Below are 27,913 nucleotides of genomic sequence, written 5' to 3'. Positions count from 1 at the left end.
TTTCCAGAATCAAACCAAATTTAATTGCCTTTTTCTGAGTAAACACATTTTTATTTTACATTTTGCATTAATCCATTCAAATTAACTGCAATCGATTCCCTTGATCATCTCTTTCTAGAAATGTATGAAGTTTCAAAAATATAGAATTAGTTAGAAAAAGAATAAACAAGTCATACATTCAGTCAGGTTTATAGCCTCATAGTGTGAAACCACTGAGGAATGTAGGTTTCTACTAAACATCGTGAGACGTTTTACATGTTGAGCCCAAAAAAAGAAGCTATGTGAGCTTTACATTACTTAGTAACATTTTTAGAAATCATTAAGTTTTTAAGTCATTAGTTTTAGTTCATTTCAAGTGCAACTGCAAGTAAATTGTTGAAGTTGGTCTAAAACACGTGAAACATCTGCAGAGATGATTGTCTCATCCATCATGAGTTCCTACATCACATGTATGTAGATCACGCTGCAGTGGGTTTAATAACACAAAGAAGAACACTTTCCCAACATATACATCTCTTAATTCTCCAAATACTTGAGTAACAATAAATACAGTACAAACATATTTCAGTAACGCTGGAAGAATCCAACAGCTGCTTCCCTGCTATGCTTTTCAAATTAACGTCATAGTTCTGAGGGGATTTTTCTGTCAGATGGTAACTCAAAAAGAAACTCCATGACGACGCTTACTATTGGTATTTTATAACATTTCTTTGATATAGAATTTAGGATTTGAATATCTCTAATACATCATTTACATTGTTTTCTATGAATACATTAGTGAAGTAACATTGCTTTAAAAGTCATTTGAAGCTGCATTCTTTAAAAAAAAACATGTCAAATGCTGGTGCTGTGACAAATCTGAGAGCCAAATATGCTTTTTGATAGTGACCATAAACTTATAGTAAGCTAAATTAAATGATACAGCATACTGGAAGCTATGCTTTGATGTTTGGATAAGATTTGAACATATAATCATGTATCTAACACTTACAGATGGATTATAAATATCAAATCAAACTGAGAGAAAAACTTTTTTTTAGTACCTTATGGTTTTCTGTAGCAAATTATCTGCATTAAAACACACAGTGATAGACAATCATGGCATAGATTAAATTACTTTTTCATTTAAGTAAGTTCAGTAGTTCATAAGAAAATAGTGACAATGCTTAAAATGTCCTGTAGCAATGTGAATAAACCCTTAAGAAATATCAGATGCATATCAAGTTGTTTTTCAGAGTCAACCTTCCACCACATTTCACTGAACTCTACAGAAATTAATATTTCTTTATCTATATTTTTAAGGTAACAACGTTAAAAATATGTGTCTGTACACACTCTCCTATCAGATTACTGAATAAACTAAAAAGCTATCAGTGCAACATTTTAGGCGCTCCTCGTCAGATTTGTTCATGTTTGCTCGTTCACACACACACTCCATAGAATTACAAATTGAGGATTAAGCATTTTCCTTTCATTTGCTAGTTCCCTCATTAATTATATTAGTAAAGAACAGAATGGTTTCCCTCTGTAGTGACATGGCACTGTGTAGTAGTCGGTCAGACCTGAGACAAACGGCTTCATGGTGACTTTCAACATGAAGCAGCAGCATGCCGTTTGGGTTGTAGTGCTCAAAATGGAATTCATAAAAATAAACTGGAAGACTTTATAATGTGATGTTTGGAAATCCAAATAAATATGTAAAACTAGCTTGGGCAGGGAGAAGGGATGCTACTGAAATGGAGTGTAGAGAACAAATGTATAAATGTTCCTCTAATTTACGTTTGCAGAAACCGACTGTTACATTGGAGTTAAGCTTTCTGACCCAGGCACTATTTTTTGGAGTTAGACAAATGTAACCACAACTGAAACATTAGTGACCCAAGCCATATGCCCTGTGTTCACACAGACATTAAAACCCACCAACTTTGATCGAATTTGAGTTGTGTTTTGTTTAAAAAGAGAAACCCTTCTTCCAGTCTGCTGACTGAGCGGGCAGTATTAACTGTCTCCTGTCGCTGCTTCGAGAAAACTCATTAAATCTTCACAATACTCTAATTCTATGATTGGTATAAAGATTCTAAGGTGCAAGGAAATATTTTTTTTTTTGCAAAGCCGCAGCCTAAAAGCATTTTTGTTCAGTTTTTTCTCTCTCAGATGTCCATGCTTTACAAACTGCAGTTCCCATATTCAGTTTACTGTAGGCAGTTGTAAGCTGTAGGCTTCATTTAATCATTATATTTAAATTACAACAGTGCATTTACTGTTCAATTCAACATGTGGGAAGGCAGAAATCAAAAGATCCCTTTGAGGAGTGCTTGGTCATTAAAAAAATCTACATCATTTGTTTTAGATTTTAAGCTATGAGCCTCTTACAGAAGGTTTTCCTTAAAATCTGATCATATTTCAGACCTCATGAGAGACGTGGTCTGTCAGTACCCTTTTGCTTTGAGTCATACACAGAACACTGTGACACCAATGTGTGTCTAATGAATAACCCTTAAAGGAAAAACACTGTGGAGTAATGAGAACGGCACTGTTGCTACACCTTTGTAAGACAATTGTGAGATGTGAGTTGATGTATTATTTAAAAGTGCATCTTACCAAATGTTATGAAGACTAAAGTGCAGTTTTCTAACATGTGCAGAAGAGGGCGATGTGTCACTTCCCTGTGAAAGTGTGTCTTTCATGAACAAGAAAGAGCTTTGGCGTGCTGAAACATACTGAAGGATCCACAGTGAAGGAGGTGCCGGCGAGGACCACCCCCCCCCCCCTCTTCTGTTGTTACAGCTCCTGTGTGAAGCTCCTGGCTGTTCTATCTGTTGACTGTCCGGTGTCTTTGCTCTTAGATAGCTGACTCCTGCTGGATCTGCATGTAGCACGCCTGCAGCAGATTCAGTGATGATTAGATGACAGAGGTATAATGACAATTTTAGCTACAAAATATAAAAAAGTATTGTTTAACATTTCAAATGTGTTTTCTTTATTCTGGAGAGTATTTTAAAAATCATTCTGTTTTCACAGCAGACTTATTTCATCATTACTCTTTTATATATTTTTGCACAAACGTAAGCAAAAACTTTAAGAAAAAAAAAAAAGAATTGTGTGCTCAGCAACATAAATAGTGGTTCATTTAAGCCTTACAAATGTATATATAAAAAAGCACCTATAACACCTTAGTGCTTTTATCAACCCAATATGACAACCCGTGAATTGTGGCCCAATATTTCTGAAATCTGCTTAAGTAGAAAGGTAATCATCTCCATTATATATATCATTTGAATACACTTTTTGTAACAGTTTTATTACTTGCTGCCAAAAATTGGCCTAGGTGTAGTAATTAAATCCTTCTTAGAGGAATGAATTACATTGCAGTCCAAGGTGTTTTTCCACCATGAGTATATATGAGAGTGTGTGTGTGTGTGTGTGTGTGTGTGTGTGTGTGTGTGTGTGTGTGTGTGTTAGGGGTTTCACCAACTAATCGACTAGTCGACTACCTTTACCACTAGTCGGCGCTGTAGGCCCTAGTCGACTAGTCGTGGAAAAAATGGAGGTAAACGAGGTGCTGCAAAATGCTACAAAACACGTCCGACATTCTTATGTATGGCAGTACTTCAACGAAGATGTAACCAACTCCACAGTGAAGTGTCAGTTGTGTACAGCTGTATTGAAGTACAATACAAATGCATCTGCTATGCGCAACCATCTGAAGATGAAACACCCGCTGCCGACAGCTAGCACTAGCAGTAATGCTAGCACCAGTGAGCAACGGACCGGCGTCAGCACTGAACAGAGGCAACAGTGATGCGGATGATGAGACAATGGATAATCCACTGGAGTGGTGGGCAGAAAACGTGCACCGCTTCCCCCGCTTTCGAGGAGCTACCTGGCTATTCCAGCCACAAGCACCCCGAGTGAGAGGGTTTTTTCCCTGGCAGGCAACACTGTCACCCGAAAGCGGTCAAGCCTCCTTCCCTCACATGTCGATGCGTTGGTGTTCAAACCAAAAATATGGAAAGGTGGACGTTATCGTGGAGGACAGCGAATAAAGTGTTGCGCAATGCGCTGTTGCGCACTGGATTTACGTGGCATTTATGTAAACAAGAGTTTTTTGCTGTCGATTTTGGTGAGTCCAGTGTTTGTTATTTACTCAGCCATGTAACACAAATTAAAATGCAGTGTTTAATGTTACTGTATGAGTTCCAATAGAAAATACAGTTGTAAACCTCTCTTTGTGTGTCTCTATTATGACGTAACGACTAGTCGACTACTATTTTGAAAAACTAGTCGACTAGTAAATATTGGTAGTTGTGAAACCCCTAGTGTGTGTGTGTGTGTGTGTGTGTGTGTGTGTGTGTGTGTGTGTGTGTGTGTGTGTGTGTGTGTGTGTGTGTGTGTGTGTGTGTGTGTGTGTGTGTGTGTGTGTGTGTGTGTGTGTTTGCGACCTACCTTCAGCGTGGTGAACATCAGTCCCATCTCTCCGTGCTGTACGTTGAGATCCATCAGGTCTTCTATCAGACTGACCTCAGCTCCCAGGCTCCTGATCCTGCAGAGACAACATGTTCAGCGTCCAATCATATCGCTCTAATCATCAAACCAAAGCCTCTCATTCAAAGTGGACCTTGACCCTTTTAAAGTAGAAGTTGGCTACATTAGTTCTAAAACTGAAACGAGTGACATCTGAAAGGCGTAATACAATAAATAAACAAAGTGTGTGTGTGTGTGTGTGTGTGTGTGTGTGTGTGTGTGTGTGTGTGTGTGTGTGTGTGTGTGTGTGTGTGTGTGTGTGTGTGTGTGTGTGTGTGTGTGTGTGTGTGTGTGTGTGTGTGTGTGTGTGTGTGTGTGTGTGTGTGTGTGTGTGTGGTATACCTCGCCCTGAGCACCACATAGAGGAAGAGAGGCAGCAGGTCGTCCATGCACCACAGGAAGTTTCCATCCAGCATAGGTTTCCCTTCCTGGGTCATCTCTTCAAACGTCCTCTGGATGATGAGGAGTTTGTCTGACGGAGTGAAGGTGGTGCTGCATGTGGAGGGAGACATATTGTTTTTCATATACATAATAATAACTTCCAGGTTGTTAATGGTTCTGAGTTACGCGCTGTAATACAAATAACAATTGTTACTGAACTATTCTGTCAGAGTTTGTTGCATCAAGCCAAATAGTTGAGGGGGTGTTTAGTACAACTATTACAATGGGACACTTGATTCATTCGTCAGTTTGCCACCTTGTGATCACAAGAACTTAATACAAATTCCACTCATCAAAGTATTATTTAAAGGTTTTTTCCAATCCAAAAACGTCTGATTTCATGCAATTTTATGATGCAAAGAGAAAATCTTTCTCGAGCCTTAATAACAAAACTAATATTTTTTTTTAAAGTTTGAGATGTTGGACACGAACTGAAACTCCATGGGCCTGGATGAGATTTTTTTGATCTGCTAATCACATGACTCTGTCCTATCACATTTAGTGATATTAGTGTGTAATGGTGTCAGGTGACATGGCAGCTACCTGATTAGTTGGAGAGTCTCAACAGCAGAAACAAAACAGGCATCTTTACTGCTGGATACAATCTGTGGTACAAGTAAAGAAAAACAGTTTGAGAAGACAAATCAAAAGCACACTTTGAAAGATGAGAGGAGCAAAGTTAGTGGGGGAAATGCAGAAAGTGCAGAAAATGAAAAAAAAGTACACAAGGAGAAATAATAATATTTAGAATCCAACCTGCTTTTTATCTCCAAGGATTGACATCCACAATGGCCAGAACTTCCTACAGGTGAAACAAAAGAGCAGATTGTTTCAGAGGTCATCATTTGTAAGGGATTTGAAATCAAATAGCCCTTCACTGAATGAAATGCCTGTGGGAGTTTTCGGATGCACACACTCACTCCTGCACTCCCAGGAAGCTGAGCAGTGATTGGTCGGGCTGCTTGTTGAGTCGGAGGACGCGCTCCCAGTACAGAGCCTCCTCCTGCTCCTCCTGCAGGCAGTACAGGGTGAAGAGGGGGGGGTAGAGACGGGGGAGCAGCTGGGGGAGGAGCAGCGAGGAGCAGCTCACCACCATAACACTGAGGAGGAGGAGGTTAATGTCTCATGTGCGATACAACCGGATGTAGTTCAATAGCATTGAGGTGGAACAGGTGATAGAAGCATATTCAAGGCTAAACATACCCATCATTGCCTTTGTGTGGATTTGTATTTATGTGTTTGTGTTGACACTCACACTTGCTCTGCTACGTTAGAGTTGTGTTCGCCTTCAGAGGCAGAGGCAGGAGGGTCTGGGATGATGCCGCCATCTTCTGGTAACCCCGGAAACAGAAATCTGCAGGCAACAGTTTATGTTATGAAGTGTTTTTAAATACACCATGCAAAGTATTTGGGCTGTATTAAATATCAATCGTCTATATTCAAAACTGTTTTTGTTATTTTAATATGCAGTTTTATGCATCTGTTATAATGTAACATGATGCATCAAAAACATATTTTAAAAAATAAGTGTCTTTGTTATTGTGGTTCCATAAAATGTGATGTAAGGTGCTGTTAGATTGCTGCAACAGCATGTACTTCCTGTAGGTGCGTGCCGCCCTTTGTGTGCAGCAGGGGGAGTGCAAACTATTGTGTTTTATAAAAGTGAAATGTGTTATAAAAGCTATTCCCCCACAAATATTAATTAAGGTACAATCTTCAGTTTGAAATCATGTCATGACTTTACAACGCTGTGCATTAATCGGAAATGTTTGGATTTGAGTCGGGAACAATCCTTGCCAGCAATCACTTGATTCCTAATCTATAGATACTTAAATAAGTGATGCTTTATTTGTATTAGACAACTGTGTAGACGAACTGGGTTTGCACAGAATGAATAGACAGGAAGAAAATAAAAGAAGCTACGAAGCATTCAATTGTTAATTTAGGATTTAAAAGTCATTGTTATGGATGAAGCTTAGAAGCTCCGGAATATTCAGTACGGTTCTAAAGAGTAAACTGAATGCAGGTCTGCAGAAGTCTGTGGTCTGAGCAGTAAAGAGGTGAGAGGCGTCCGGACGTGATCTACCTGACGATGCTGTAGAAGTGTGTGAGGAAGGCCAGTAGCTCCTGCACCGCCTGCCGGAGCAGCCGTCGGTTTGACCCCACCCCCACGTACGTCATCCTGTAGACCGTCACCAGGGTCTCCACCAGCCAGCCAAGAGGGTGGTGGGGGGTCTCACACGCCTGACACACAATTCATTATTATAACAAAGTGTCCACAGGTAAAAGGAACAAACTGTATTTCCCATGGTTTAGTCGGTGATGACAACAAAAATGAGCTTCACAATTATTTCGTGATAATCATCAAAATGTGCTCAGAATGTCCGAACTGGATTCACTTTTAAATAATTATATTGAATCGCAGAGAGGACAACTTAAAGCAAACATCGGCAGTTCTTACTAGTTTCCGTAGTAAGGTAGTTATAAATGAGAAAGTCCCCCTTTTCTGTATTAACCAGATTATTAGTTTAGTACAGCTAGCTTAAAGTCATGCATTGGGATACCATAGTCTTGCAATACATCCTCCCTTCAAAGGTTGAATTGTTTGGCTTTTGTTCGAGAGATGTCAATTCAACTAGATTGTGCTGCTGCTGACTTGTATTACTTCTTACTAAGATGAATTTCTTATACTTGATCTATTCACATTAAAGAAGAGAGGGCTTGAGTACCGTTTGTTTTAACTCATTTATTGCGGGGCTGTCTATCCTATAGTGCTTTAAATGCTTTCTTCTTCACATGCAAAGATTATTATAAACACAGTCACATATCCAGCCACTTGTACCTTGCTGAGGTATCGTCGTATGTTGTCGTAGTTAGCGGTGGTCACTGGGTCTCCGTGGTGGGGAATGAACTCCAAACACTCCAACACTTTACTCTGAGACCTAGTGAGATCTATGCTACAAACACACACAGACAAACAAACAATCAGACACTCACACATATACAGCTGTATAGCCAAGAAAGGTATAAACTATTTTAATTTGCTCCTGTGTGTGTGCTGCTGCATGTACCTCTGTCGTCGTGCGGTTGTTATGGTAACGGCGATGTTGTCCCAGGCTGCGGCCCTCTCTCCTCTCCCCGGAGCCTCACAGCCCAGCCGACTCCAGCACTCATTGAATACACACAGCCACCTCTGAGCTGCAGGAACCAGGTACTGACCCACTTTGCTGAACACACACACATTTTTAAGGTTTTAAAATAACACAACATGAGGAAGAGATATACAAAACGACTCCAATGCCTGTTTCCAGTCACATGCATCACTTTATATAAATAATATCCTGCTTATACCGTGTTAACAGAAAAGTGGTCCTTCAATAGTGTTTTTATTTGTCAGACAGTTTATAGATGTTTTATCTTCACAGTTATCTGTATATTTTTCCAACTCTCTAATGCTGGTTTATTTCTATTTTGAGATGTTTATATTTTAGAATTGTTTATTTCTACTCTTTTCATTTGTTATAATGGGCAATGCCTTGTTTTGTTTTATTTTATGCTGCTGCAACACATTTATTTTCCCAAATTGGGATTAATAAAGTACATCTTATCTTATCTTATTATTTTATATTAGAAAAACCTTCATACACAAGGAATATCAAAGGGCATAGGAATGAATATACCGAAAACAGCTTGCACGCTTGTTGGTGTCATCATTAAATAGGATGCTTTATTCAATATTCTTAATTGAGGATTCAAATGAAATAAAGGTGGTACAGTCCTAACGATCAGCAAGTTTCAGGTTAATTTAAGTGCAAAGTAATACTCACAGCAGGCTGCTCCTCTCTTTGTTTTCTGGTTCTTCTGGGGGGGGTTTGGTGTACGTTCCCACCACCTTCAGCCCGGAGGTCCACTCTCCAGTGAACTGGCCCTCCAGACAGTCCCCGTTAGCCAGGGATAAAACCCCCTGAGTAGAAGGGAGGGTGAGAAATGAATGTGTGTGATATCACTTAAACGCCCTTCAGTTGTATAGGTCAGACTTTTTAGTGTTTTGGACTAGGCTTCTTGGTAGTGGCATGTATCCACTTTGCATTAACAACTGTGAGATTGTAAATTGGAATTAATTACAAAAGGACAAGTCACTATTTTAAACGATTACTCATGTAGGCTCATGTAGGTTTAAACAAGGAAACCCAGAGATCATGAAACACACATAGCTAAATTACATATACAAACAGTCTACCTTCCCATTGACAATCCAGTCATCAGAAAACTCCCCATGTAAAGCTGTGTCGTCATCTGACACCAACAGACCTGGACCCTGAAATAAAAAACAGTAAACAAATAATCCATTACCCATACAAATAAAATCACTACATCACTACCTAAGAATATTGGTTTAAAATTGTATCAAATAAATATTCAAATTACTTGGCACATATATCAATAACACTAACTCAAGCAGACTAACTTTTTGAATTGATGCTGCTGCTTCCTCAATCTGTTGCGGACAGTAAAACATTTTCACATTCAGCCATTTACTGTATATGCCAGAATTAAGAAGTACATATTTTAGCAGAGGCATCACCAAATGCCAGACTGTCAAGTGTTTGTTCTATAAACATTTGATTGACTTCATCTCTTTTAATTCTTACTGAATACCCCTGCTTGAGAGTGAACTTACACACATCTTGTTGTCTTTGAAGGTCCCTTCATAGTACACACCGCACTGAGTGACAACCACAGCGTTGCCATGGCGCTGCTCGTCCAGCCACAGTCCCATGTATTTCTCACCTCTGGGAAGAGCACATGAGAGACAGATGTGTGTCTTAATGAACAACATTTAATTCACTTATTGCACATTCAGTACTGACAGCAAACTGCCCATTTGCACTGGGAATTTGTGGAAGAAACCACTGAAATAATTTGGACTAACTAAAACTAAAGTTTATTAGATAAAAAAAACTAATACATTTTTTAGGTTAAATTAAGAAACCCTGGCTGCTCTCCTGAAATGTCCTTTTTTTTTAAACTTTATTATTTGTACAGTAAATCAGACCTGGTCATGTCGTCGTAGACTCCGTATCCTGACTTCCCGTCATGGACCCACTGGCCAATGAAAACGCTGGAGGAGTTCTTGGCCAGTTTACCGGAGCTCAGCATGCCGTAACCGTGGCGCTGTCCGTCACAGAAACAGCCCTCGTACACCTCGCCACACGCATACCTGCACAGAACCGCAGAGACATGAACACACACACAGGTAGTCTATATCGTTTCTTTAAAATGGCATGATATTTGGGGATTTTTAGCAATAATATTAGTGATAAAGACATGACCCCTGTGTTGTGGTTGTGTACACGCAAAAAAAAGTTTTAAAAAACATGTACTGACTTGTACTTGCCGAAGCCATGGATCTTGCCATCTCTCCACTCTCCTTGGTAGCTGTCTGGCTTATTCAGTACTTTGTTAGGTATTAAACACTCTCCATAGCTAGAAATAGAAAGAACAAATGTAGTGAAATATTGAGAAATTAGTTTTGTTTTTGCTGGTTAATCACACAGATAAAAATTGCCAAAAATCATCAGCTGGTTTTACTGTTTAAGGAGATACTGAATGGTTAAAACCCAACAGGACTGAATAAGAAAAGTAGTTACCACCACTATGTTATTTTTCTGAAGATTTTTAAACAATTTATCTCCTCCGTAAAAGGTAGAGGGATGTGTCATATTGGAAAAAACAACATTACATGTTAACAATTTTTATATTTTTTCACCAGGTTGGTGTGCTTACCCTTCCTCCTGTCCTTTCTTGAAGTTCCCTCTGTAGGTGCGTCCATCTGGCCACTTCATGGTGCCTCTGTAAAGGCAAAGACATTTAACTATCCAACTATCTGCCCAAAGACCATCATTACAAAAGTTTATAATCAACTTGTATCTAACATTTAACAAGAAATGGAGGGAAATGGGGCTGAACTGTTGTCCTTATGGTCATCCTAAAACCATCTTATCACACCTCAGCAGCAGGAACATTTTCAATATGCTTTCTTAAATGTGCATTCAAGAAAACTCAAATGTCCAAGAGATGGTAGTAAGCTGCCAGAAACCAATGCGCATACATCTCAGGAAGACACCCATATGCAAACACATTATCCTTGTACATACTGTGGCCGCCGAGATGGAGATGAGATATGCGCGCAAGAACAAAGCAGCTCTCTAACCTGCCATGAAGTCGCCCTGCCAGCCAGGCCCCGGTGTACTGGGCGTCTTTAAAGCATCCCTCTCCAGTGAACGTGTAGGGGGCCGTGCGGGCCATCGCTGTCAGCCCTGGAGACGACCCCTGACCTGCACCCCCCAGCACCTGATCCACCGCCTGGTTAAGAGACCGTAGCCACTTATTCTGGAGAAACGGAGAGAAAGACTTTTAAGACAGAGGCCAAACAAGAGCAGTGATTTCTGAATCAAAGATAACAACATATCAGAGTTTCATAACAGGAGTGTCTCCATCTGCTGAGAGGAAGACATGTTATCTTACCAGATCATGGAAAGAGAAAATGGAAACACTCAAGCACCGAGCGGTAAAGCAGTTCAAGGTCATATTTTAGATGTTTTATTCTAGTTGTATTTGATGCTTGCTGGTGAAGGCCACCAAACATACAGAGAGCTGTTATCGTGTTAAACATTGAATAGAAATATGTACCGTAATTTTCGGACTATAAGGCGCACCTGAATATAAGCCGCAGCAGCTAAATTGAATGATGTGTACATATATAAGCCGCACTGGACTATAAGCCGCAGGTGTTTTAATGTCTAATTACCATATGTAAAGGTTCGTGCACAGAGGGGATTGTCGGGAAAGAGATGGCTGTTTGAGGAAGCTCCCATTTATTAACATTTCAACAAACAAGTTACATATTTGCATAACGTATTCAAGTGTTACCATTTAGTGCAATAGTAGCTACAGAACATGTACTGTGCTGTGTAAACTGTACTGTATCACATAGCGTTTCAGACACACAAACTTTTCAACTTTCAAACTTAAACGGTGCGCTCCCAGCGCACGTACCGGCATTGATCTACAGCAGTGGTTTTCAACCAGTGGTACGGGGACAAACTGTCTCGCTCTCGTAATGTCTGTCTGTCTTGCTCTCGTTCTGTCTCTCGTACCACTCTCGGTTCCACTTTTACTTTTGCGCGCTTCCTGTCTCACTCTTTTCCAGCCTCCAGCTTTTCCTGCTGGAGCCCGCCGCTTAACGGTGGGGGGCGCGGACCGGCCATAGAGCCCATAGAGTTAAAGGTGGTGGACTGTAACCTGTAAAATCCATAGATTTAGGAGGTCCCCTAGTGGCCGTTAACTGTACAAATCCATAGATTAGCCGCACCGTTATATAAGCCGCAGGGTCGAAAAATGGGAAAAAGGCGCGGCTTATAGTCCGAAAATTACGGTAGCTCTTTTGCTTCACAGTAACAATGAAACTTTCAAAACATACCTTCACTAGTGATTTTACTTCTTAATGATGAAAATACATTCTACAGCAAGCAGGCAATACAGCTTTTATTTCTAAATATGCAGCGAAGCTTGCAAAAAATATGTTTTATAACATTTTGTAATGAAGAAACAAATGGGTGATACGCTTCAAACCCATAAATGTACCTTCTCTTGTGGGGTTGAAGCCACCAGGGTGAAACTCTCCTCCGGGCATGTAATCTTGATGGCATAACTGGTGAGGAAATGCAAAAAAACAAGTTTTCAACCGTATCAAATAAATCAGGGTTGAGAACACAAAAAGTTAACAAATGGAAGAAGTTTTCATAATTTGGAAAACTAATTATAAGATAGATCAACTTTTACAAGCTTTATTAACCTTCTGACCTGGATGACCCCACACTGTGTCTATGGCTGATGTTATAGTATAACATTGCTGGACATGTGAGGGTCAGTGAGATGTCTTTGTGAGATGTGTAGCCTTTTCATCATCTTAAACATTGATGGTTTTCAAATGCAACAAACTCACTGTCCACTGCTGTCTTCAGTAACTGGTTTCACCCACAGACAGCTCAGAGGGTAGATGTGATGCGTGGAGAACTACAGAGAGCAGAAGTTTAGGTGTTTTTATGTTGTCAGTAATTAAGACAATTTAGAACATGAATCATCTAAGTTTGTCTGTGTGTCTTAATGTTATAATAATAGAACACATTACATGAAGCCAAAACAACAGAGAGAAACAGGACAGGTTTCACCACTATCTGCTGTCTATTAACACACCACCCCACATCAAACAGAGAAGAAGGCAAACGATTTGATACTGAAACAAACACAGTGCAGAGGGAAAACACAGAGGAAAGGTCAACACTAAATAGGTTTTAATCCGCCAAGATGCCCCTTGAAGCTGATGTTCTCTTGAATCAGAGTCTTGTGAAAGCTAGAATTCAGCTCTGAGTTGCATCCTTTCCCCAGCACGAGCTACTGCAACAATGACCTTTTGACCCCTAGCTGACTAACGTCACTGTTGCGTCTAAAACACACGGTCACACACACAGCAGCCTGTTTGGTAGCGGCCCAGTTTAGATCAGCCATCAGGATAACGTGTAAAAGATAAATGTTAAAACAGGATTTCTGCAATGCTAAGGAGTGCAAAGTTACAATGCTCAATATGAATGTAGCTAGTGTACACGGATTGGCGTGGCCAAAAGGACAAGACAATACTTTTTAACAGATGATTGGGAAAAATATTATAATCCTACGTGAAATAATGAGTTATTACGTCTCTTGGCCTGAAAGACATAAGATCCAATCGAAAACATGCATGTGTTTTTGTGTAAACAGTCCCTTTAACATTGCATTTAGTCCTGTGTTATCATTCAATAACTAATTCCATGTGAACCTGTCAGAGTGTAAGCACTGAACTGAGGCCAGCCACCCATGCTGCTGCTGCAGCACAAAGCTCAGGAGAGTTTGGTGAACTGCTGTCAGATATACTCACGAGGCTCTGAGAGGGAATGGCACCCTGAGTGAATGAAAGATACAATGTCAAGTATAAAGTTGAATGGAAGAACACAGTAGTGGATGTCCAGGAAGATAGAGCCGGTGGAAGCATTGTCATATCCCAGATTTTCTCAAATGTAAAGATTTGGTGGACTTTCAAACTCTACAATGAATGTATTACATTTAAAATAAAGTGCTTCCAGGCCTTACCTACAAGTTGAGCGAGTCAATATGAATAAAGGAATTTAAATGTTCACAAAAAAACAGATCAAAGAGTAAAATAAGTTAATTTATGGAATAGTTGAAAAGGAAATGAACTTTTGAGACACACTTAATACATTTAAGTAAAACAGGAAGGATGAATTATGAATATAAAACTGAGGTATGAACACTGGCGTATATTATATTTTCTTGATTAGGACTTGTTGTGTATATAATCTACATTTAAATGAGTTAGTATCAATCATTTATTATTTGTTATGTGTATTTCAGTTTAATAAGTAAAAAACGACAGAAATATACTAAACAGATCTGAACTGCCATAATATAATGTGGAGTTTCTATGATGTGTGAAAAGTGAATGTAGATGGAAATAAATCTAGGGTTAAAAGGCTTTAAAGGGTTACCATGGTCACCGGATGACACCATGAAGCAAAAGTAAAAATATCTAGCATCATTTTGCTATTATTTGTACAGTTGTTCTGTGTTTGCATGTGTGTGTACCTGTGTGTGCACCAGTGTGTCGTTGAACAGAATGAACCAGTGGTTGGAGAACCGCCCGGCGTTCTGCAGAGTCAGAGATCTGTTGCTGCTCTCACACACCACGCGGCGCTGAGGGAGGCGCAGGACCTCCTGATGACAAACACACAGGGATATTTGCTCATTAAAATCTCACAATCTGTTAAAAAATATAATATGTGAATTACAATTTACAGTGGAGACCAACTGTACCACTTTAGAAAGTAGTGGTGGTATTGGTTTAAAACCTCAGAGCTGCATACCTTCTTTATCTTGTGTGTATCATAGTTTGTTTGGCAATGTAAACACTGTTTTCGTCTAACAAGTAACATGTCATGTTTTCACACCTAAACCAATCAATCAGCTTTAAATAACTTAACACAGAGTTGTGCTCACTGTAGTTTTTCCAGAGTGGCTCTTCCAGAAGAGGAAGGTGGTTTCAGCCTCCTTTTTCTTCCTCAACAGGGACAAGGACAGGGAGTCAAACTGGTTGCAGCCCTGATGGAGGGACTGATACTCTGCAGTTAACTGGGGGAGGAAAAGAAAAAAGTGAGAGGCTTAAACTCTTTTTAACGTCTTAGAACATGTTGAAAAGTCCACATGGCCAGCTCTTAATGGTATAGCTCCATTAACAGATCTACACTGTAGTAAATATGTTAAAACAGAATATAACAATTCTAAGTTCTGTCACAACTGCAATGTAAAACATATATTATTATAATATTGGATCAAAAGGAAGTACTTCTTTATTTGAAATGTATCTAATGTACTGCTCATTAACAATAAATTACAAATGTCAATATGGTCATGAAGTCTTTATCTAGGAATAGGTGTTTGAGCAAATACAATGAAAGTAATTGATATCAATATATTCACAGTTATTAATTTAGAGGAAAGAAAGACATTTGGAGAAAAGGGAAGAGAGAGATAATAAAAGGAAGATAAAAGAGTAAACGGCAGACAGAATTTAGGAGAACAGAGAGCGGAGGGTTTCCTTTCTCACCACATCGAAACAGGCTGTCAGTTTGAGCATGACTCGGCTGTACTGGTGCAGCTGCTGCAGCGGCCGGTAAAACACAGAAAGCAGATCAACGTCACCACCGAGGGACTGGTCTGCACACAGCTGAGCCAGCACCGTCTGCTGAGAGCCCAAACACTCACTGGACACAAAACAAAGAGAACACAATTATCCTAATCATTTAAAAACGTGTATTTGTGTTGATGGGAGCTTTTCTAAAATATGCTCTTTCTGGCGGCACAGGATCACTTCCTGTTTGGTTATTTAGCCTTCTCGTGATCATCCGCAAAATAATAAATGTTCAAACTGACATTAAGGCTGTGTTTCAACCAAAAATGCACATTTGCTGTGGCACTTGAAGAGATCTCGTTCATTTGCATTTTTTGGTAAAAACATGAAGAAAAAAACAAAGGATCTTACAGTGAGAGTTTATGGAGTGATCGGAATCCACCCATCACCTCAAAGTTACCCACTGAAGAACAATACCTGGAGAGAGACACAGAGAGAGATTTCAAAGTGGTTTTCCATTTCATTTCCCATACTAGATTCAATATAGAATGTACAATTAACTACTCATGTAAGTCCATGGTTTGAACTATTTGTACCTCTATCTCTTATCAACCGTATTCCTGATATTGTTCCATCTACTGTCAATATAGACTCAGTAAGATTTCATTTCATTTGCTCTAGAAAATGTGTTACACCTTCCTCGTTTGTGTCTGAAACCAATGTACCTAAATTCCACATTGGTCCAAACAAGATTAAAGAACAAAATACTCAAATTCAGGAAAATACATTTACAGTACAGTTACAGCATGCGGGGACTGTTGTTACATTAGAGGACTTATCATTGAGTCAATTAATATAAGTTGTTAATGAATGTCATTTCTAACTGTTAAAGCATTTGTACAAAAATTAGTCACATCAACTAAAGCAAGAACGTTTTATATTTGCAATAAAACAAATATGAAAGTGTATTCGTAAATAGAGTGAGAAATAAAAAGGAGAGCCTTACTCTTTATAAATGTCCATAAAGTGCTCAGTGTGCGTCAGCAGGGGAAGGGCAGTGACGTCAGAGCTCTGCACTTCAAGCAGGAAGTAGCTTAGTGACGTGGAGTGTCGGCCAACCAGGATGCTCAGACGAACAAAACTCTCACAGAGAGAGAAGAAGAGGTGCGTGCATGGCTCACCTAACGAAGGACACACACTCTCTGTGGATACACACATATAAGGTTGATGTAGTCACCATTACCACACTGAGTAGATGCTCAAATAATGCGTCTACAATTTCACAGATTATTTGTTGTATTTTACAATGTTCTTTTTCCATTTGCCACAATTCAATTAATGTACAGGAACATTACATTACATTTCTCATATTCCAAAGCCCCAGTAGTCAAGGGTTCAGAGGTGGAAATACAGAGTGATACAGCATAGCATTTGGCTCTTACCATCAAAGATGGAGCCAGTACAGATTCCTTCTCACCTTTATTGCGCAGCGGAGTGAGGAGGAGCTTCTTAGCGCTGCTCAGCCAGCAGTAGAAGTGTCTCTCTATGGAGGCCAGCTCATGGATGGCCGAGATGAATCCCATGACGTTCTGGTCTGCCAGCACCGCACAGCGCTGACCCCCGCTGCACACGCTGCTGATGTAACCCATCTACACACACAGAGGAAATAAGCATGATTTTTAAGTTTTCTTTCATCCAAGTGCTTTCTCTTCGTTGCTTTTGATATAGTTTCCCAGCTTTCCCCTGACTTCCTCCCTTTGTTTAATGTACAATCACCAGATTTCAGCTGTGAATGTCTGTTGTCTTTGTGTGCTGTATGTAGGTTTCTCAAGTTTCAAGGCTTTATTGTCATTTGCACATTAGCTACAGTGTAGATATTTCAATGAAAAACTTATCGCCAACACTCCTCCAACATATATAGGACATAGAACAAATAGAACAGCAAAAATTGTGCAATAGAATGTTTTGAGATGTGCAAGTACCGTAATTTTCGGACTATAAGCCGCGCCTTTTTTCCCATTTTTCGACCCTCCGGCTTATATAACGGTGCAGCTAATCTATGGATTTTTACAGCTAACGGCCACTAGGGGACCTCCTAAATCTATGGATTTCACAGGTTACAGTCCACCACCTTTAACTCTATGGGCTCTATGGCCGGTCCGCGCCCCCCACCGTTAAGCGGCGGGCTCCAGCAGGAAAAGCTGGAGGCTGGAAAAGAGTGAGACAGTTAGCGCGCAAAAGTAAAAGTGGAACCGAGAGTGGTACGAGAGACAGAACGAGAGCAAGACAGACAGACATTACGAGAGCGAGACAGTTTGTCCCCGTACCACTGGTTGAAAACCACTGCTGTAGATCACTGCCGGTACGTGCGCTGGGAGCGCACCGTTTAAGTTTGAAAGTTGAAAAGTTTGTGTGTCTGAAACGCTATGTGATACAGTACAGTTTACACAGCACAGTACAGTACATGTTCTGTAGCTACTATTGCACTAAATGCTAACACTTGAATACGTTATGCAAATATGTAACTTGTTTGTTGAAATGTTAATAAATGGGAGCTTCCTCAAACAGCCATCTCTTTCCCGACAATCCCCTCTGTGCACGAACCCTTATGGTAATTAAACATTAAAACACCTGCGGCTTATAGTCCAGTGCGGCTTATATATGTACACATCATTCAATTTAGCTGCTGCGGCTTATACTCAGGTGCGCCTTATAGTCCGAAAATTACGGTAAATACAAATGAAATAGAAATAGTGCAAGAATAGTCTATATACAAGTAAACGGAATGATGATTCTGCTGTGGGATCAAGGATTTCTGCAAATACCAATTTAGAAGCATACTTTTTGTCGTTTTAATCATAAACTGAGAACTATGTTAAAATAAATATACTCCAGTGTTGCAGTTTGAAAAGTGCTCCACCCATCGTCTTCTTTTCTGTCGGCCCATTAGAAGAAAAAACATAATTTATGTTTTGGAAATACAAACCTCCATGCAGAAGGGCAGCAGGCTGGGTCTGACTGTGTAACTCTCAGCTCTGTTTGGTGACCTCTGGCATGACCTTTGACCCTGCTGTGACTTCTCACTCTGGGCTGACGTTTGCTCTTGCTGCTGGCCGCAGTACAACAGGACCGGCTGCACACAGTCTCCATCAGCCAGGAGGAGGGAGTGGCTCTGCCCCGCGGACAAGTCCCAAACCCGAAGACCATCAGACAGCTACAGCAGCCAGCCAGGGACCAAACACACACTTCTGTTAGGGTTATTCGCTGGTTTGTTGTAGATTTGTTACCATAACAAAACCCAGATTACTCCACTGTATGTTGTTAGACAGCATCCACACTGCATGATTTGGCAAACTCTGGACATCTCACACATTTTCAAAGAGTCAATCTGCTGTAAGTAGCAACTGCAATCTTTTCAAGTCACCCAACCCACATTTTTTAAAATCCGGCAGCCCCCAAGACTAGGCTTTACACAATGTACAATTGAGGAAGTTTGGATGTGTTTAGTTGTCAATGAAAGGATTCAGCGAGTGTAGACGCTGATGTCATGGGAGTTTCCATATGAAGCAGAAGAATTGCAGCACATGAGAAATAAAGTATCTCTTTTGCTGTCTCTCTCTTTCTTAGTTCAGCTCATTTCCATTTGTATTCCTATGTTCAATATGTTTTACAATACCATCTTCAGCCACCTAAAGATATGTTCATTTATATTTTTGATATATATATATATATATATATTATATGATATACTGACAGATTGCCGTACCTTTATCTGTTGAGGTACAGTGACAGGACTGTTGACGTGACCGAGCTGTCCACACATGTTGCTGCCCCAAGAGTACACCTGAAGAACAGGTCAGTGAGTCGGTGTCAATGTATTAGTACAATTGTGCATCTCTGTTCATGAGGAACAGTTTGACTTTTTAAACTTGGCTGACATTTAGGTCAGTCGCTACTTCTTTAAAGGTGGGGTAGGTAAGTTTCAGAAACCGGCTCGAGGGCACTAAAATGTGCAAGTACACAGCCAAAAAGAATCCGCCCCTTCCTTCAGACTTCCTTACAGAGCACCTCCTCCGCGAGAGCAGGCTGCAGTAACTTTAAATATCAGGCAAAGCTAAACACATCTAGGTTAGCAATACTACACAGCCAAAGCAACTCCGATATTGACTCTGGTTTGACTTCTCCTAGTTTCCACTTTCTTTTTGTTCTTATTTTGCTCCGTTACATTTTTTCTTTTGCGACCAGTAGACGATGTTGAACCTAACTCTGCCATGGTGAAAGTGTCCGCCTGTTGCTGGCGAGTCATTGAAGTACTGCTGCAATGCACGCCCAATGATGGCACGCCCAATGAGGGCACGAGATACATGGCTAAACGGATTGGTTATAGTTTTTACAGTACTACGGGTTCCACAGATGACATTTTTTTATGGATTTTTTGTCAAAGCACTCATTGCCATCAGGATGTTAAGAGCATTCCATGGAATATAACAAAAAGTGTATCTCGAGCCGGTTTCTGAAACTTACCTACCCCACCTTTAAGCCTTGTATGATGCTTATACTGTATTTTAGTCTAAAGTTACATCCAGGTTAGGTTAGGGCCTGCAGTGGTGATGATTAACCAATCGTGTGAGAGGTGTCGAATAGAGTGCTCATACAATCAAACAATAGCGGGTGTGTGTCTGCTGTGTGTTTCTTTTACCTGGCAGTGGGCGGTGAGGGCGAGTGAATGGTGGGACCCTGCAGCAACTTTGATCACCTCCTCGCCTGTCAAAGGCTTGATACACAGAGGCTGTAGTCTGGACACACACACACACACACACACACACACACACACACACACACACACACACACACACACACACACACACACACACACACACACACACACACACACACACACACACACACACACACACACACACACACACACACACACACACACACACACACACACACACACACACACACACACACACACACACACACACACACACACACACACACACACACACAAATAGCTTGTCTACATTGGAAGCATTTTCAGCAGTCAATCTCTTGCTTTTCACTCGCACTACACATTCATAAACAACTACAGATACTGCATTATTTCTTCTATTTTTAAATGTTGTATATTTACCATTAAAAAATAAAATGTACTGACATTTGAAGAGAAATAAATCAAACCTTATTAATTTTACTGTGTTTTATTAGGAACTGTTAAAGAGACTATAACTGCATGATGGCTTCACATGGAGCAAGTAAACATTGAACATCCAAATCTGCCGCAGGACAAACTGCCATAACGATGGTGTGTGTCAAAAAAAAATGTTTCTATTATTACTAAGAGTGCATGTGAGTGTTTGTCCGCACCTAGCCAGCTGGTCTCCGTGGCCCAGTTGCCCCTCCGACCCGCGGCCCCAGCTCCACACTTCTGTCTCCAGAGAGGGCAGCCCGGCTCCAGCCTCCTCCGGGGCTGCGGTCGGGGTCCGACCGGCAGAGGACGGCCTGCAGGCACAAGGCCTCCGTCGCTGTGGAGACCCTGGAGGAAAACATACATTTGAGCATCTGTCAATGCAGCAAAATGCACTTCGTCTTTAGTATGTAGCAACATACACAACACAACATGGTTTATACTGCTAAAGGGTAAAGGAAATATGTCCAGAGTCACCTTTCCACACAAAGGTTCCCATATAACAAGTGTAACATGAGTCTGTAGCATGTCTATGTTGCCTTTCCTCTACAAATAAACTGCCCCACATTTAATATACAGTTTCTTTACCACCCTTGATGAATGGTACAACGTGGGCAAACACACACAAACAGCACTGAACTGGTTTGGTATGCACGTGCCATAATGACTTTGTGAGCTCCTCTTGCACACACTTGATCAGCCACAGTGGTTAACACAGGATATACATTATTTACTGCTATTCAATATGTAATTAATACATAAAGATGTTAGTGATTACTTAAACTGAAAAGGGTCTATATACTGGATGGTTGCTGATAAGGGATATCACTTTGACTCTTTGTTAAGTCTGGTCAAACTGGAAAACAGGAAGATTCAAAATGTCCCTATAGGTTCAACTATCAAAACATTTCTGGATTTTTAACAGACGTTTCTTTTACTATAGATATTCACAACTCACTAAAATTAAGTAAGAAAGTGTGATTCATTCTCAACTTTCCCTATTTTGCATAATAATTGACATTGTGAGTATACCTTTTATGGCTACCAAGAGGTTTTCTGATTTGTAATGTGCAGTCATTTAGATTTTCTCTTAAGAAAAAGTTAATCATTATGTTATCTCAAAAGAAGACAAATAATATTAACTCAAGATATCATTGTTAATTGTAACAAGTGAGCAAGTGTATGCTGTGTGCACGACTTATTCAGGAGACTTATTATTATCCAGGGAGGCAAGGTGAAAGGCAAACAAGGCAATAACATTTGAATTTCTCTTCCTTGTTGGCCAGGCTGCAACTTCTATGAGAAGAATGTTTTCAGGGTCTGTGGTGGCACCTTTTTAGAAGATGGAAACCACATGTCAAGTTGTATCTGTTCATTTAAAATCAAGCTGGAGCTAGCAGAGTTAGTACTAATATTAAACAAGGAACGTATCAATTAGCTAAAGGTCAGAGTGCATTGGGAATACAGGATTTTGAATGAAAAGGGCCTTTTCCAGTCGTTTTCATGCAAGTGTTGCCTTCATAGCATTTTTTATTACAATTACATGTCTTTGTTAGACGCTGTCATCCAAAGCGACTTACATAATCAATACTGTGGGCAATCCCCACAGGAGCAATTTGGGGTGAAGTGTCTTGCCCAGGGACACAACGACATGCTGACTGCAGTGGGACTCGAACTTGCTACCCCCTGATTCGAAGTCCAGCACACTAACCACTGAGCCACAGCCTCCCACTCTATGATTGAACTATTTGTGAAACTAATTGCCACTTAAAATCTACCAAGCCCACTGCATCCCACTTTTAAATGCTGTAGGTTTCTGCTTCACACATATTTATTTACAGATTTTATCCCACATTTTAGCTCCTTGGTTTGTTTGTTTTTGTATGTGCGTTTACTGTGTTTCTGCATAAGACTTATTGCCCCTTGGGGGAATAAAAAAATAAGTTTCAAATTTGAAAGATTGAAAAAAGCAAAGTCTCAAAATCAAAGTTCAAAATGTATGCTACCAGAACAAAAACATGTTAATTAGCTCATGGCTTCACGTTTCTTGGTCGACATCTTCTTCAGTCTTTATGCTAAGCTAAGCTAAGCTAAGCTAATAGCCTCCTTGTTTCATGCTCATGGTTCAGGTATAAATCTTCCTATCTAACTCGTTGCAACAAAGTAAATGTTTCCTAAATGTGGTCAACACCCTGCCATTCCTACCACGGGTGGGTGTTCCAGGTAGGGAGCGTCTCCTGTTGGCTGCTGCGTTCCCCTTCTGGTTTATATTTGTGAGACTGGTGCTCTTCTGCCCCTGTAGTGCCTGTTTCTCCGCCTCCAGACAGAGCCGAACTTCTTCCAAACACACTGGGGAGGAGGAGTACGCCACAGCCACTCCACTGTTACAGTAGGAAAGAAGATCAGAGATCTGGCATCATACATGTGTTTACGCTGAGAAACATCCTGATATGTGAATACTTCACAATGACTAGGTTTTCACTGTTTATCTGCATTAGTAAACCTCTGTATTAAAATGAAAATCTTCTAGTCAGATTTGCCTTATTTTTACAGTAATTAAACAAGTATTAAATTGGTTTAAGATCTACAAAAGTTGCAATTAAAATGTTCTTTATGCTATTTGAGTGTCAATCTCTCAACACAATATTATTGAAAAATGTAATTCACTGCCTAAAAAAAGTGCATCACTCTCAACTTTAGTGAAATTGGCTTTACTTGTTGGATTGACCCTTAATTGGTGAGTCTTCTTTGTAACTGGAAGTCAACAGATCCGTGGAAGGAGTCGAGGAAACACAGCTGTCATCTGTTAAGAACCATGGCAAGAGGGAATGAATACAAATATTTTTACACACAACGGATCTAGCAAAGCAATGAATAACCAATAAACAAGCTACATACACAAAAACTAGTGAAAAAGAATAAACAAATGAATGGGAAAACGCAAAAAGAACACAGGGATACAAATTTGAAAGAAGTAAACACAAAAGAACAAATAAACAAACTTCTACATGAAGACAAAAGAAAGAAAACTGAATTCCCAACCTGAAGTGTAACTGCTCAGTGAGTCAGTGTCTCCTGGGCCGGTGCTCTGATGAATCTCCAAGGGCTGACTGGAGAGTTTCTGGAGGAGGTTATTAATCTCCGTTCCATCAGAGGACGCAGAGTTCTTATTGGCTCTCCAGCCTAAGGGCCGGTGAGACTTTGGGCTGCTGTCAGTCTCACTGAGAGGGTGCCCAAATGCAAGATTAGTCCTGACGTTTTGCAATGGAGGAAAGAGGTTACAAAGAGAACATTTGAAAAACAAAACGACTATATGAGGGATAAAACAACAAACAATACCGTACTGTTTAGTGTAAGATTTGCCATCTTCAGAATATGGACATGAACCGGTTGCAGAGCCAGGAATGCTGCCAGCTGACCTTCCCCCAGGATGCAGCCTTCGTCTGGGGCCTCTTCTTCTGGGAGAGCTCTGGGGATGCAAACCATAGAGGGGCATCAACGCAGGCTGAAAAATCTAAACTTTATAAATTAGCAAAAAACTGAAGGCTGTCCAGAAACACATATTTTTCTTCTGTTTCTTCTTCATGGTGTATAGTTACCTCGCCTGTCATGAACTCACTCAGCTCCACCCCCAGCGGACAGTAGTGACCGGCATCCACTGCAAGCTGCTCTTCCCTTTCAGTCACTGAATAATGAGGTGACTGACCCCGCTCCCTCTTCTCAGAAGGATTCTGGGTCTTCTGTGGAGGTAAACTGCGAACCACGGCCAGGCTGTGGTAGGCACCACAAGCCACCTGTTGAAAAATAAATAGAGAGGATATTCCCGGACACAGAATAGAGTATTTTATTGTAAGTTAAATCTGGCAATGAACATTTCAGGAAGAGAAACTACCTGAATAACATGTCTGCCTGCCAGATGCTCCACCTGTTCCAGTGTTTAAAGGGATTAATAACATGAACACAGTTTTGTCAGTTGCTCACCTGCACAAACATTCAAAAGCACTATTGATCTACCAGTGGTGGAATTTTGAATGCTGAAATTCATTGAGCTTTATACAAATTACCTTCTTAGGTCTCCACACAGGAAAGGTACTGGTGACCAGTCCAAGCTGGCAGCCGCTGCCCCAGGCCCACAGCTCGTTCTGGGCCGACAGAGCCAGGCTGTGCTCCCGTCCAAGAGCCAGATCCACAACCCGAACCCCTGCTGGAGGAACGGCCTCGCTGTCCACCACTGTGACCGGGCAGGGCTCTGAAACTTACACAGAATGTTCCACAAAAGTTTTCCCAAAAATGTTGTAATGGATGAAAACAAAAAATGTATAGAGCACTTTCCAAGCAGAGGTATGATGGACAGAAAACCTGGTGGGAAGAAAAGAAGAAAGGAAGAACGTCGACCAACCTGTGATGTTTGTGACTGTGTCCCTCTCAGTCAGCCCACACTGTCCTGCAGTGTTCTCCCCCCACATGTAGACGTTGCCCTGCTCGCTCAGTGCTCCACAGTGAAAACCACCGGCAGCCACGCGGACCACCACCCTCCCCATCAGAGAGGCCTCCAGCAGGGGAGCAGACACCGGGACGCTCAGATCCCTCCATGACAACTCTCCAAAAGAGTACACCTGTCCACCTGGAAGACAGCAACAGTAGAAATCAGCGTTTCCGCCAGGGGGCCGTCTTGCCGTCATTTGACGGCCTTATTCAGCTCGGGACGCCCTGAACGCGAGCCGAGGGCTTCCAAACATATTAATAATTCGAGAGAAGCTCGAGAGTTTTTATCGCTTGAGATAACGAAAAGGAAAAAGGACAAGGACATCCCTCTGTTGGAGGGGCAAAGGAGTCTGCTACAGGACAACACGGAACGTGCACGATTTGGACGCGATGAGCGGGGGGGTTTTAGTGGAGCACGCGCGTGAGCTGCTAGCACCACAGCCTCGCAGCGGCGAAACTGAGGCTCCTTGGTAAACTGTGGCAACACGAAGAGCCGTTTGGGAGCCGGAAGAGCCGGCGCTTTAAGAGAGCCGAGCCAAATGATCCGGCTCACTAACGTAAAAAGACAGTATCTATAAGGGACGGCTCAAGTCAAAATTTAAGCACCCCCGCCCCCCGCTCTCAGGGTGGACGCCCTCTCAGCCCTGGTCTGGCGGAAACACTGGTAGAAATAGATGTATTGACTTTAAAGGTCTTCAATATAATAATAACCAGCAGAAACTTTAAAGCAATCCCCGCCTACAGATATAATGTATATAAAAAAAACTCTCACTTTTCAATACAAATGTATTTCTCCTCATTAGCAGTGTTAATCTTGTGTTATATTGACACACCCACCCTGTGTGAGCAGGAGTCCATGGTGTTCTCCAAGGGCCACCTGCAGGACGGGCCTGGCCAGCAGCACTCTCCCCGGACAGAGCTGCGCCGGGGGGCCTGCTGACTGCCATGTGTGGAGCAGGCCTCGCTCTGGAGGAGTAGGGGCCTGTTCGTCTGCAGGGCTGCAATATTACGTACATACAAATGCATCATAAAAAATAAGGCTGAAAGCCGCCTCAAATAGAGATAACCCGATCATGATTCAGCCTAAACACATGTGAACACAAGTACCAAATTTGAACCACCATCCAAGTTATGAAACCACCTGTGATTTCTAATTGTTTTATGTAATGTGATTCAGCGACATTAACATGAGTTCTCTCAAAGTTGGATTACATTCCAAAGCATTCATCCCTAAACCTAAACTTGTTAATTCAGCATCAGCAGGCCATGACATGCAGAGATCAGTTGTCCAATCACAGGTCTAGTCACACATAAGGGAAACAAGATTTGGCATCTTGTTTTGATATTTAACATTTTTCCAGTTGAGGTTGTTAAGGATATATAATCAGGACAGGGTGTGTGTGTGTGTGTGTGTGTGTGTGTGTGTGTGTGTGTGTGTGTGTGTGTGTGTGTGTGTGTGTGTGTGTGTGTGTGTGTGTGTGTGTGTGTGTGTGTGTGTGTGTGTGTGTGTGTGTGTGTGTGTGTGTGTGTGTGTGTGTGTGTGTGTGTGTGTGTGTGTGTGTGTGTGTGTGTGTGTGTGTGTGTGTTTACCTCTCCTCTCTGTTTTCCATTACTTCAGACTATCCATTCCAGAGGACAGTGAAGGCATCTTTTTTGCATTTTTCTGAAGTTTATTAACGTTTTCCTGTCTGGCTTCAAGCTCTTGTTATTTGTAGTACACCTGTTGTTAAAAAAAAAAAGATATATTGATTGACAAGAATAAAAACTGAAATGTGCCTTCACCATGAACATTTAGAGACCTTAATATGAATACACTCACAGTCCTCAGCAGTTTGAGAAACCTTAAATTACGATTATATAGACAAACTAAGAACTTAATTTCAGGAAGGGAGGTTTGTGATTGCTATGTCAGTCACGGGGAGGACGAGGAGTGGTTTCTTTTATCTTTACTGGATTCTGTTGACAAGTCCCCACAGCTCAATACTCAGTGAAACTATGTGAGAGCTGGGTCATTGTTGTCCAGTCTGTGGTAGGTCTAGGCAGTCTAAGCCTGTTAGTAAATTACACAGAGATTAGCTTAAAAACAGCAGACATGTTCTGTCACCGAGTGAAAATAGAGACCATTGTTGCTATCTTGCCAGCTTTGCATGTGTCAACAGTTTAGCATATAGCGATATTAACTCTCCCCTTAGATAAAACAGCAATGTTGTGTTTTATAAGTTAGAGTTAGGCTAAAAGACTAAAGTTGGTTAGCTTAATGCTACCGCTGCTAAAGAAGCTAACTAAACTTACCAACTCTCGGTTTGAAGTCGTCGTCGCTGAGACTTTGTGAAACTGCAGCTCTGTTAAGCCGGGTAGCTGTGTGAAGCTGTCACGGCAGAAACACCCAGCTATGACATTTACTTCATATTCAAATCAGTGCAGCGCAGTGAAAGCAGAAGTTGTATCTGACAGTTGTGTGTTGGGATCCACCTCTCTGACGGCAGCCGGGCAGGGACAAACATCGGAGCCGTGCCACACCTGTGGCT

General features: G+C 41.1%; 1 protein-coding gene across 4 annotated transcripts; it reads right to left on the bottom strand.

Moving 5' to 3' along the window:
- LOC307030110 (alsin-like) lies at window positions 1–27,913 on the bottom strand. Of its 4 annotated transcripts, none has more exons than XM_079666332.1 (41): window positions 27,678–27,913; window positions 26,976–27,105; window positions 26,223–26,383; window positions 25,300–25,524; window positions 24,965–25,149; window positions 24,793–24,825; window positions 24,500–24,694; window positions 24,245–24,369; window positions 23,943–24,151; window positions 23,616–23,703; window positions 23,106–23,281; window positions 21,080–21,248; window positions 20,409–20,505; window positions 19,476–19,553; window positions 18,696–18,923; window positions 17,187–17,358; window positions 16,716–16,911; window positions 16,121–16,186; window positions 15,686–15,842; window positions 15,079–15,210; window positions 14,668–14,796; window positions 13,943–13,966; window positions 12,974–13,044; window positions 12,613–12,679; window positions 11,180–11,358; window positions 10,753–10,818; window positions 10,354–10,452; window positions 10,022–10,186; window positions 9,647–9,758; window positions 9,206–9,283; window positions 8,793–8,929; window positions 8,037–8,192; window positions 7,808–7,922; window positions 7,052–7,209; window positions 6,221–6,319; window positions 5,886–6,065; window positions 5,722–5,767; window positions 5,509–5,570; window positions 4,867–5,016; window positions 4,447–4,543; window positions 1–2,881 (listed from the first exon to the last, which is right to left on the bottom strand). In XM_079666332.1, the coding sequence occupies exons 2-41, from the start codon at window positions 26,993–26,995 to the stop codon at window positions 2,843–2,845; spliced, it is 4,941 nt and encodes a 1,646-aa protein (XP_079522458.1). In that variant the 5' UTR covers window positions 26,996–27,105; window positions 27,678–27,913; the 3' UTR covers window positions 1–2,842. The 4 variants fall into 4 exon arrangements, with proteins under 4 accessions (XP_079522458.1, XP_079522457.1, XP_079522460.1 ...); XM_079666331.1 differs by having other exon boundaries at window positions 24,965–25,155; window positions 27,678–27,912; XM_079666334.1 differs by having other exon boundaries at window positions 23,943–24,121; window positions 24,965–25,155; window positions 27,678–27,912.

Source organism: Notothenia rossii (assembly GCF_949606895.1).
Source record: "Notothenia rossii genome assembly, chromosome: 2".
Taxonomy (NCBI): Eukaryota; Metazoa; Chordata; class Actinopteri; order Perciformes; family Nototheniidae; genus Notothenia; species Notothenia rossii.
The sequence above is the reverse complement of the archived record's forward strand: the minus strand, read 5'-3'. Positions and strand labels throughout refer to the sequence as shown.

Excerpts from the sequence above, each read along its gene's own strand:
- LOC307030110 (XM_079666331.1), bottom strand. The coding sequence starts at position 26,995 with ATGGAAAACAGAGAGGAGAG. Across the intron at positions 10,187-10,353 it reads CATGGCTTCGGCAAGTACAA|GTATGCGTGTGGCGAGGTGT; the intron begins GTCAGTACATGT and ends GGTTCTGTGCAG. Across the intron at positions 8,930-9,205 it reads ACTGGATTGTCAATGGGAAG|GGGGTTTTATCCCTGGCTAA; the intron begins GTAGACTGTTTG and ends CCTTCTACTCAG.